At 36.5% G+C, this 11,967-nt stretch overlaps 1 protein-coding gene and 1 pseudogene across 1 annotated transcript; one reads left to right on the forward strand and one right to left on the reverse strand.

Moving 5' to 3' along the window:
* Positions 1-4,135: 4,135 nt before the first annotated feature.
* On the forward strand, positions 4,136-4,982 carry LOC119688778 (annotated as a pseudogene).
* Positions 4,983-10,093: 5,111 nt separating this feature from the next.
* On the reverse strand, positions 10,094-10,976 carry LOC119687668. Its single transcript, XM_038102076.1, has one exon. The coding sequence runs from the start codon at positions 10,955-10,957 to the stop codon at positions 10,103-10,105; it is 855 nt and encodes a 284-aa protein (XP_037958004.1). The 5' UTR covers positions 10,958-10,976; the 3' UTR covers positions 10,094-10,102.
* Positions 10,977-11,967: the final 991 nt, after the last annotated feature.

The raw sequence follows: 11,967 nt of genomic DNA on the forward strand, positions 1-11,967 counted from the left end.
ACATAAATAGATATTTAACAACATGGTGTTTATTAACATACTTCATGTTATCATGGCTAGTACAGGTCATAGTACTATCTTCACTGCCATACTTATTAATACCATTTGCACTAACAACAACTATAGTTCGGCTACTGCCGGTGTTTACTCACCTCATAATAGGCAAAACTCATATCAAAATATATGAGACTAGTAAAAAATTTCATCAAAAATCAAATTTATAATAATTTGGAAAAAGTTGTGCATTGCATGCACACAAAGTCAAACATATATTTTAGAAAAAATGTATACAAAAAGCAAAGAATATTTCTTTGAATTTGTGTGTTTATGTGTCCATTCAACACTAAAGAACGCTTCTTCGTGTTTAACTACTATTCAACGCCCTTTCCTCTCTATTTCCTCTTAACCCAAAAGAAACCAAATTTTGTAAATATAGAAACAAAAAATTGCACTTCACTGATTGCCCTTTCGTCTTGATGCAGCAAAACTATGGAAGCATAAGTTCGCAAAACAGAAAATTGTCAACATATAAATCACACAAGCACCCAAACTAGCAATATGAATAGAAAATATAACAACAATTTCTATACTATATCACACACCTTCTCATACGCACATTCAACAGCTCTTTCGTGTGTTTCGAACACTTAAGATCATTGTGTTATACACAGCTTTGGTTTGTCTTAAGTGTTCTACAATTCAAAGCTGATTGTGGTTTTAGCTGGCTACTCGAGCTGGCTACCGTAAAATTAAAGAGGTCCATATTTTTGTTCTGCATTCGCAATCTGTATATTATTTGTCTGTGCTACGGCCTTTTTGGGTCTTTTTTACGGTCTTTCAATGCGGTGTCTGTCTTTGATAATAGTAAGTTTTCTGTATCACTGCAATACGGTCTCTGATAATATTACGGTCTCTGCATGTTTCTTCTCTACTTAAAGCTCTCAAGCTTAGAACTTTGAGTAATTAAAGAAATTCCCGCTAGAGTATTTTTAAACATAGGTCAGTTCTTGAAGGATAAATGTTTTTATTTTCCCCGCTTCCATATACGGCAGATGTTTATTTAAAAGTTTGATTGAAGGCATTCATTTATAAAGCACTATAAATCGTCCTATATAACAAAGTAAAAAAATTTCCTAAAGAGTAAGCTTCACTTAAGAAATTTGTTAAATTTAATGTTAAAATAGTAAATTTTATAACATAAAAATCTATATATTAAATATATATCTATATAAATCACTATATTCGCACACCATTGAATGCTTTTCAATGTTGGCTTTGAAAAGCAGTTTTCTTGACACCAAGTTCGACATATTTTAACACAATAAAACATATATTGTGTATGCTTTCATTAATACGAGGGTCACTATTTATATATTGGGCCTAGTAATAAGAAAATACTAACCTGTTGTTGAAAACTGTTTTATTGTTTCTGGAAAAACTTTCCTTTATGTTTAATATACTTTTGCATGTGTTCGAACCATTTATCAAAGCATTTTTTCCAGTCTTTTTCAAATACCTTCAAAAAATGCTATAACGGCTTTTCTTGATATTTCCGCCGACAAAAATGTATTCCACGCAATTTATTCTTGACGTTCGGGAACAAGAAGAAGTCATTGGGTGCCAAATCAGGACTGTACCAAATCAGGCGGACCCATCAATTCGATGTGTCATTTTTTGAATCTTCAAATAGTCATAGTCGGTTGTTACACGAGATGTCTGAGCATTCGCGTTGTCTTGATGGAGATGGTGAATGATCTGACGGCGCTTGTTTGTTTTCCGTATTTCACTGAAGACTTCCGATTGGTTGCATACCATCCAAAATTGACCGTTTTTCGTTTCTATAATAGTATTCGTATAGTTGCCACATGAACAGTTTTCCCGAAAAAATAAGTAACCATTCCTTTCAAAGCGCTTCGAGTGCGATCAATTTTTGTTGGATTTGGTTCATCTTAAAACACTCATACATCCATACAGTCAACTGCTATTCACGTTCCGACTTAAACGCATGTATCCACGATTCCTCACTTGTCACCTGTCACAACCTTATACTCGTATACGTCTTTTGAAGCACCACCATTGTACTTCTTGAGCATTTGAGCATTTGTGTGCACGGTATACCAATCGATACGAGAATATTTTATAAGTTTATGCGGGGCGGAAATTTGTACAAAAGTGAATGGGATATTTTAATATACTACAATTTATCATCTTTTTGAAATGTCTAAAATTTGACCAGGTTGGGAACAAAAGTCCTTGATAATCTTTGTCATCAAGGTGGCAGTCAATTTGCAAGCGACAGAATCGTAACATTATATAACCAATGATACAATGACATTGAAATGAAAAATGCCTTACTCAATACCCCTATTGCAAGACCAAAATAGATTACAACCGAAAGTCGCCATTTATCCGGAGACCTCCATTTAGACACACTAACATTGCGCCATTCATCTCATCGGCGTGGTTCGAATATCACGGGAGATTATGGATTTTATCAAGTTTTCCTTTATAGATTCATGATTACTACGTTTACGCGAGTCTTAAAATCACTTTTAAAACTGATTTTAAAATTTGTTCTTAGAGCGTTTACGCACAAAAATTAAAAGCACTTTTAAGGTAGCTGTCAATCAATCAGCTGTTTAACAGTAAACAGAAATGTTGATTTTAAACATTTTTAAAATGAATAGAGTAAAACTACAAATTGTTTTACTTTTATTGCAAAAAAGAAATATAACCAAAATTGTAGAAAATAATAATGAAGCAACAATGCAGATTTTTAAAACATCTCGTAAAAAATTTACAAAATTACGAGAAATGCGATTGCAGCTCTTTAATAAAATGGCAATAAGTTCCGCTAATGAGGCTTTAATGAATGTAAATGTTTTTATAAAGTTTTTCATAAAATATTTAGAATGCATTTTTGTTTTTAGATTCCACCACGAATAAAAACTTTTAGCAAAAGGAAGAGAAGTTCGGAATGGTGGGATGTTGAAGTTCTGTAGTTCTATGACGATGAACAATGGATTGTTGATTTTAGAGTGAATCGACAAATATTTTTCAGGCTTGTAGATTTACTTAAGGATAAAATGGCACCAGCAGAAAATACTTTCGTTGAAGGGTTGAATATTCCCAACCTGAACATATGTACAATCGACAAAATTTGTCGTCCGGACAACTTATGCGAGATCATATATGCGCGTACTTGGCGAGAAAATTTTCACTTCTACATAGAAGCAATTAAAAAAATAATGTAGAAAAAACCAATTTTAAATTAATTAATTTATAATTTTTTTTATAACTAACAATATAATATATATAATATAATATATTTATAACAATTTGTGCTTAATGACAAATTTAAATAATTGAAAATAATAAACTTAATTTAAACTAAACTAAAATGTTTTAAATATATAGTTATCATTACGGTAAAGTTAAGATTTTCAAATAGAGAATAAAAAATAAACAAGTTTAATTAATTTAGATTCTGGGATGCAATTAGGCTTTTTCTATATTTTTTGCCGTCTAACAATTTAATTATTTGTTTTTCTGCAAATATTTTAATTAAACATTCTTCCTCCTCTTTCATCTAATTTTTTCTTTTCATTTCCTTTTTCTCCATATTTTTAGTTATTTGGTTAGTGTAATTTGTAATAAAATTCAAATTATTTGTACCTATTTACTGTTAACAGCTGACAATTCAAACCTTAAACTGCTTTTAAGGTGTTTACGCAAAGATTAAAAGTGACATTTCTTACTAAAAGTGATGTTAAACTACATTTAGTAAGCTAAAAGTGCTTTTAAGCAAAATTCAATTTAGGGTGTTTACGCGATCTTAAAATCGATTTTAAGAGCCTTAAAACAACTTTTAAGGCTCGCGTAAACGTAGTGGATGTTCTGTTATGTCAACAGATGGGATATACTTGTGGCGTTCACTTTGCCATCTACCGGCAAAGGGAAACCAAAAATGACATTTTTGGGTTTAGGTTAAGCAGCCAACTTCAAGTAGAAGCTTGGCAGAAATAAAATAGTGAATGAACAATCAAAACGTGTTTCTTATTTGTTTATATAAACTTATGGTATAAGGCCATAAATTGGTGACCCCTTCAAAAAAAAACTTCAAGGAAAACGCAAAATGCAAGAAACTGAACATGCAGAGACTCCAACAGAGACAAATAAATTCCAGCCTATGGAAGCGGAAGCGTCGGCAGTGCAAGCGATTGGGCAAATGAAGTTGCCAAACTTTTTAACCAAGGACCCAACTTTATGGTTTGCACAAATTGAGGGCCTACTGCATATGAGCCGAGTCACAGCAGATTTATCAAAGTTCTACACAGTAATTACTGCGCTGGATGCAGAAACAAGTTGCGGATATTGCAAAAAATCCTCCTGAAACAGGCAAATACGACAAATTAAAGAAAGAACTAATTTCTCGTTTTTCAGAATCGTCAGAAAAGCAGCTCATAAAGCTACTTACCGGTCTGGAACTTTCGAACAAAAAACCAAGCCAACTGGTACGTGAAATGCGCACATTAGCAGGCGCAAATGTCTCAGAGGAGGCATTAACAACACTGTGGCTGCAACGTATGCCAAACAGTGTAAGATGCATTCTATCAGCATGCAAAACCACAAGTATTGATGAGCTAGCAGAAATTGCTGATAGAATATTAGACAACAGTCCAGTACCATCTTACGTAATGACCACAAACGCCAACAAATCAAATGACAAGTTGGAAGCCCGTGTAACAACATTAGAAAGTTCGGTCCAACAACTAAATCAGCAGCTTATCAACATAGCAGCAACTTTAGACAGATTGGAGAAACGAGACAATCGTGGTAGAGACAACAGCCGCAGCCGCAGCAGTTCTTGCAGACGTGAGAAAGTCTGTTACTACCACATAAAATTTGGGGCAGCAGCGACTAAATGTAGCCAACCGTGCGAGTTTGGCAAACGTAAAAGCGATAATCGACAGGGAAACTAGCGAGGCTGTCGTCATCAAACGCGGTTGGCGACAGCATAAAAAACCAAGAGCTACGTTTACATGTTTATGACAGAAAAAACAACATTAATTTTCTAATTGATTCTGGGTCAGCTATATCACTACTTCCACTACCAGGCATCAATCCAAAAAGTAAAATGCAACCAGACGATTTAGTTCTTTATGCAGCGAACAACACTGCAATCAAAACTTTTGGCAACAAGCAACTAGCAATAGATTTAAACCTTAGAAAAGATTTCAACTGGTATTTCATCATCGCTGATGTTAAAACAGCCATAATTGGGGCAGACTTTCTCACGCACTACGGCTTACAAATCGATTTGAGGGCAAAATCGCTCATTGATACGCAAACCACGTTACAGTCAAAGGGTCTACTGAAAGAAGTAGCCCACGAAAATGTTTCGACAATAAATTCATCCATCAAATTCCATGACGTCATCGCAAAATATGTTGACGTAACAAATTTGAACAGGTACCAACTACCAACAACAAACACCGTGCAACACAGAGTCATAACAAATTGCCAGCCAATATCAGAACGCCCACGGCGTTTTTCAGGTGAAAAATTAAGAGCAATCAAAGATGAGTTCCGTGTATTACTACATCAAGGTATAGTGAGGCCATCCAGCAGCCCCTGGGCAAGTCCTATACATTTAGTAAAGAAAAAAACGGGTGGATGGAGATCGTGCGGTGACTACCGAAAATTAAAAGCCCACACCCAACCTGATAGCTACCCAATTGCGCACATTGATGACATAGCCGAAAGACTACACAGCAGTAATATTTTCTCTAAGATCGATATCACGAAAGCATATTATAACATACCAATGAATCCAGATGATATTGTTAAAACAGCGGTAAGCACACCAATAGGTCTGTTTGAATTTGTCGTGATGCCATTTGGTCTAAAAAATGCCACACAGACTTTTCAGCGATACATGGATTCAATATTTCGTGAATTAAATTTCGTGTTCTGTTACTTAGATGACATTCTAATATTTTCGGAAAATGACACTAAACATAGAGAACATATTGAATGTGTCCTACAAAAACTAAAAGCTGCTCGATTGGTAATCAACAGTTCGAAATGCGAATTCGGCGTAGAAAAACTCACATTTCTTGGATACGAAATATCAGCGACAGGATTAAATCCCCCACAAGAACGAGTTGAAGTGATTAAAAATTTTACAATGCCAAGTAACATAATGGAACTTCGACGTTTCCTGGGCATTATCAATTTCTACAGAAAGTGTATTCCTAAGGCAGCACAAATGCAAGCGCCACTAAATAGTCTCTTCAAAAATTCAATAAAGAATGATAAACGAAAAATTGTTTGGACCGATCAGCTTAAACAAGCTTTCCAACAATGCAAAGATGGTATAATCAACGCGACTAAGCTCACATTTTTAGCACCTGACGCACCCATGTGTGTAACCACAGATGCATCAGACGTAGCAGTGGGCGCTCACCTACAACAACTGAACGGCGAGACATGGCTCCCGATAGCATACTTCTCATGCAAACTGAAACCATCACAAGTCAAATATAGCACGTATGATAGAGAGCTACTAGCTGTATATCTAGCAATAAAACACTTCAGGCATTTACTGGAAGGTCGAACCACCATAGTAAAAACGGATCATAAACCACTAATTTATGCTTTTCAACAAAAAATGGAGAAGGCATCCCCTCGGCAACTGCGTCATCTAAATTACATCGCAGAATTTACGACGGACATTATTTTTGTAGCCGGAAGCGACAATATAATAGCAGATACATTGTCCAGAATAAGCCAGATAAACATGCCGCTAACAATTACCACGGAAGAGATAGCAGAAGAACAGAGCACTGACACAGAACTAAAGCAAATTCTAAACGGCCTGTCGTCACTAAAATTGCAAGAGCTAGTGTATCCGAATGGCGTTAAAATTTTTTGTGACACTTCTACTTTTACAGTTCGTCCTTTCATTCCTCAAACCTTAAGACGAAGAATATTCGACACAGTTCACAACTTATCCCATTCCGGAAACAGAGCAACAAAAAAACAAATAAGTCAGAAATATGTTTGGCCGTCGTTAAAAAAAGACATCACGCAGTGGACTCGAACCTGCATTGCATGTCAAAAATCAAAAATTAGTCGGCATAATCAATTTCCTCCGAAAGAATTTCAACACACAAGTCAACGATTTGACCACGTACATATAGACATTATCATAGTGCCTGAACATAAAGGGTATAGGTATTGCCTCACGATGATCGACAGGTTCACTCGGTGGCCAGAAATCGTGCCCTTAAAGGACATGTCTGCAGAAACTGTAGCAACGCAATTTTATTCAACATGGATTACGAGATTTGGTTCTCCTAAAACTATAACGACCGACCAAGGCACGCAATTTGAATCAGCACTTTTTGAGTCCCTTGGCAAACTGATAGGTGCAAAACGCATCCGAACGACACCGTATCACCCAGCATCAAACGGGATGATAGAGAGATGGCACAGATCATTAAAAGCCGCGTTAATGTGCAACAACAATTTCAACTGGTTTGATATTTTACCTACGGTTCTCCTGGGCTTAAGAACAGCCTGGAAAGAAGACATAAATGCCTCTGCAGCTGAAATGTTGTATGGAACGACATTGAGATTGCCGGGTGAATTTTTCAAAGATGAATCTGACACAGATGATCATCAGTCATTTTTATGCAAGTTTAAAGAGTTTATTCAAAACGTTAAATCAACTCCAGCAGCGCATCACATCAAGAGAAACTTATTTGTTCACAAGGATCTTTACACATGCACGCATGTATTTTTACGCATTGACCACAACAAAAAACCACTCGAACCTCCATACTCAGGTCCCTTCAAAGTCATCAAACGCATTAACGACCGTCTTTTTACAATCGAAATAAATGGAACAAACAGTAATGTCGCGGCAGAGCGATTAAAACCTGCATTCACGGTTGAAGATCCACAGCAAACGAAGCCTCCACTGAAAACATATAGCAATCCAGTTAAAAGGCTAGGCACCAAAAAGCAAGTGACGTTTGCAGATACAGCATCAACATTTCCACCGTGACTAGCGCACTGAGGAGGGAGTAGCTGTGGCGTTCACTTTGCCATCTACCGGCAAAGGGAAACCAAAAATGACATTTTTGGGTTTAGGTTAAGCAGCCAACTTCAAGTAGAAGCTTGGCAGAAATAAAATAGTGAATGAACAATCAAAACGTGTTTCTTATTTGTTTATATAAACTTATGGTATAAGGCCATATACTTATGGCCTTATACCATAATTTTATATAAACAAATAAAAACCACGTTTAGATTGTTCATTCACTATTTTATTTCTCACTAGCGTCAACTTGAAGTTGGCTGCTTAACCTAAACCCAAAAATGTCATTTTTGGTTTCCCTTTGCCGGTAGATGGCAAAGTGAACGCCACAGCTACTCCCTCCTCAGTGCGCTAGTCACGGTGGAAATGTTGATGCTGTATCTGCAAACGTCACTTGCTTTTTGGTGCCTAGCCTTTTAACTGGATTGCTATATTTTACTTGTGATGGTTTCAGTTTGCATGAGAAGTATGCTATCGGGAGCCATGTCTCGCCGTTCAGTTGTTGTAGGTGAGCACCCACTGCTACGTCTGATGCATCTGTGGTTACACACATGGGTGCGTCAGGTGCTAAAAATGTGAGCTTAGTCGCGTTGATTATACCATCTTTGCATTTTTGGAAAGCTTGTTTAAGTTGATCGGTCCAAACAATTTTTCGTTTATCATTCTTTATTGAATTTTTGAAGAGACTATTTAGTGGCGCTTGCATTTGTGCTGCCTTAGGAATACACTTTCTGTAGAAATTGATAATGCCCAGGAAACGTCGAAGTTCCATTATGTTACTTGGCATTGTAAAATTTTTAATCACTTCAACTCGTTCTTGTGGGGGATTTAATCCTGTCGCTGATATTTCGCATCCAAGAAATGTGAGTTTTTCTACACCAAATTCGCATTTCGAACTATTGATTACCAATCGAGCAGCTTTTAGTTTTTGTAGGACACATTCAATATGTTCTCTATGTTTAGTGTCATTTTCCGAAAATATTAGAATGTCATCTAAGTAACAGAACACGAAATCTAATTCACGAAATATTGAATCCATGTATCGCTGAAAAGTCTGTGTGGCATTTTTTAGACCAAATGGCATCACGACAAATTCAAACAGACCTATTGGTGTGCTTACCGCTGTTTTCACAATATCATCTGGATTCATTGGTATGTTATAATATGCTTTCGTGATATCGATCTTAGAGAAAATATTACTGCTGTGTAGTATTTCGGCTATGTCATCAATGTGCGTAATTGGGTAGCTATCAGGTTGGGTGTGGGCGTTTAATTTTCGGTAGTCACCGCACGCTCTCCATCCACCCGTTTTTTTCTTTACTAAATGTATAGGACTTGCCCAGGGGCTGCTGGATGGCCTCACTATACCTTGATGTAGTAATACACGGAACTCATCTTTGATTGCTCTTAATTTTTCACCTGAAAAACGCCGTGGGCGTTCTGATCTTGGCTGGCAATTTGTTATTATTCTGTGTTGAACGCTGTTTGTTGTTGGTAGTTGGTACCTGTTCAAATTTGTTACGTCAACATATTTTGCGATGACGTCATGGAATTTGATGGATGAATTTATTGTCGAAACATTTTCGTGGGCTACTTCTTTCAGTAGACCCTTTGACTGTAACGTGGTTTGCGTATCAATGAGCGATTTTGCTCTCAAATCGATTTGTAAGCCGTAGTGCGTGAGAAAGTCTGCCCCAATTATGGCTGTTTTAACATCAGCGATGATGAAATACCAGTTGAAGTCTTTTCTAAGGTTTAAATCTATTGCTAGTTGCTTGTTGCCAAAAGTTTTGATTGCAGTGTTGTTCGCTGCATAAAGAACTAAATCGTCTGGTTGCATTTTACTTTTTGGATTGATGCCTGGTAGTGGAAGTAGTGATATAGCTGACCCAGAATCAATTAGAAAATTAATGTTGTTTTTTCTGTCATACACATGTAAACGTAGCTCTTGGTTTTTTATGCTGTCGCCAACCGTGTTTGATGACGACAGCCTCGCTAGTTTCCCTGTCGATTATCGCTTTTACGTTTGCCAAACTCGCACGGTTGGCTACATTTAGTCGCTGCTGCCCCAAATTTTATGTGGTAGTAACAGACTTTCTCACGTCTGCAAGAACTGCTGCGGCTGCGGCTGTTGTCTCTACCACGATTGTCTCGTTTCTCCAATCTGTCTAAAGTTGCTGCTATGTTGATAAGCTGCTGATTTATTTGTTGGACCGAACTTTCTAATGTTGTTACGCGGGCTTCCAACTTGTCATTTGATTTGTTGGCGTTTGTGGTCATTACGTAAGATGGTACTGGACTGTTGTCTAATATTCTATCAGCAATTTCTGCTAGCTCATCAATACTTGTGGTTTTGCATGCTGATAGAATGCATCTTACACTGTTTGGCATACGTTGCAGCCACAGTGTTGTTAATGCCTCCTCTGAGACATTTGCGCCTGCTAATGTGCGCATTTCACGTACCAGTTGGCTTGGTTTTTTGTTCGAAAGTTCCAGACCGGTGAGTAGCTTTATGAGCTGCTTTTCTGACGATTCTGAAAAACGAGAAATTAGTTCTTTCTTTAATTTGTCGTATTTGCCTGTTTCAGGAGGATTTTTTGCAATATCCGCAACTTGTTGCAGCGTTTCTGCATCCAGCGCAGTAATTACTGTATAGAACTTCGATAAATCTGCTGTGACTCGGCTCATATGTAGTAGGCCCTCAATTTGCGCAAACCATAACGTTGGGTCCTTGGTCAAAAAGTTTGGCAACTTCATTTGCCCAATCGCTTGCACTGCCGACGCTTCCGCTTCCATAGGCCGGAATTTATTTGCCTCTGTTGGAGTCTCTGCATGTTCAGTTTCTTGCATTTTGCGTTTTCCTTGAAGTTTTTTTTGACGGGGTCACCAATTTATGGCCTTATACCATAATTTTATATAAACAAATAAAAAACACGTTTAGATTGTTCATTCACTATTTTATTTCTCACTAGCGTCAACTTGAAGTTGGCTGCTTAACCTAAACCCAAAAATGTCATTTTTGGTTTCCCTTTGCCGGTAGATGGCAAAGTGAACGCCACATACTTACTACGCATGCGCCATCTGCTGTCGTGTGTGGAATTCATATAAAAATTTGACAATTTAGTTCTGCTGGGGTTATATAAGTTATGGTATGTATGGCTACCCATACGCACCACACAATGCATTTTAATTCTTGTTGTTGGTGGTTTTCATTTAGGAGTTGCCTACTTTAAATTTAAAATTTGAAAATTTGTTCCTATTAGCTGACTTCTCTAAATTCGCCTGTTATACTGGGGCTATCTTTTAAGCCTTGTGCCTAACAAAGTAAACACAGTGGCTATTGAGTGAAAATGTTTTCTTGGTTTTTCGAAGTATTCTCTATGATGAATTAATTAATGATTGAATTAATTTTGAATGTCTCAACGGCTTTTTTAATTTGGCTAATAATACTCAATTTTTTTTAATTTACTACTTCTTTCTGTTAATATTGAAAAAGGTTGAAAACACTTATTTTATTCACTCAATCATGTAAAAATAAAATATGCCCTCCTATAAGTGTAAAGTTTTATTATTCAATTTCGAAACTTTTACTTTAAATTTTATTACATGTTTTCAATTTATAAGCCTAATACTGCGTTTCCACTACTTACTTAGTAACATTCAGTTTTTGTCGTTTACAATACCATAGTTTACTTATGGCACTGAAAAGAGCTTTTATGTGTCAAAAATTTTTAGTTTTAGAGCTTTTCTTTATTTACATTTTAATTGTAACAAGCTGACATTAAGTTTTGTGTTGTTGGAAGAAAATAATTCTGCATGGAAAAAGCAGAAAACTTAAATAATTTAGTATATAATTGTAG

Source organism: Teleopsis dalmanni, chromosome X (assembly GCF_002237135.1).
Source record: "Teleopsis dalmanni isolate 2A chromosome X, ASM223713v2, whole genome shotgun sequence".
Classification (NCBI taxonomy): domain Eukaryota; kingdom Metazoa; phylum Arthropoda; class Insecta; order Diptera; family Diopsidae; genus Teleopsis; species Teleopsis dalmanni.

Bases quoted from the DNA above. Each gene is read 5' to 3' on its own strand.
- LOC119687668 (XM_038102076.1), bottom strand. From the start codon at position 10,957: ATGCAAGAAACTGAACATGCAGAGACTCCAACAGAGGCAAATAAATTC.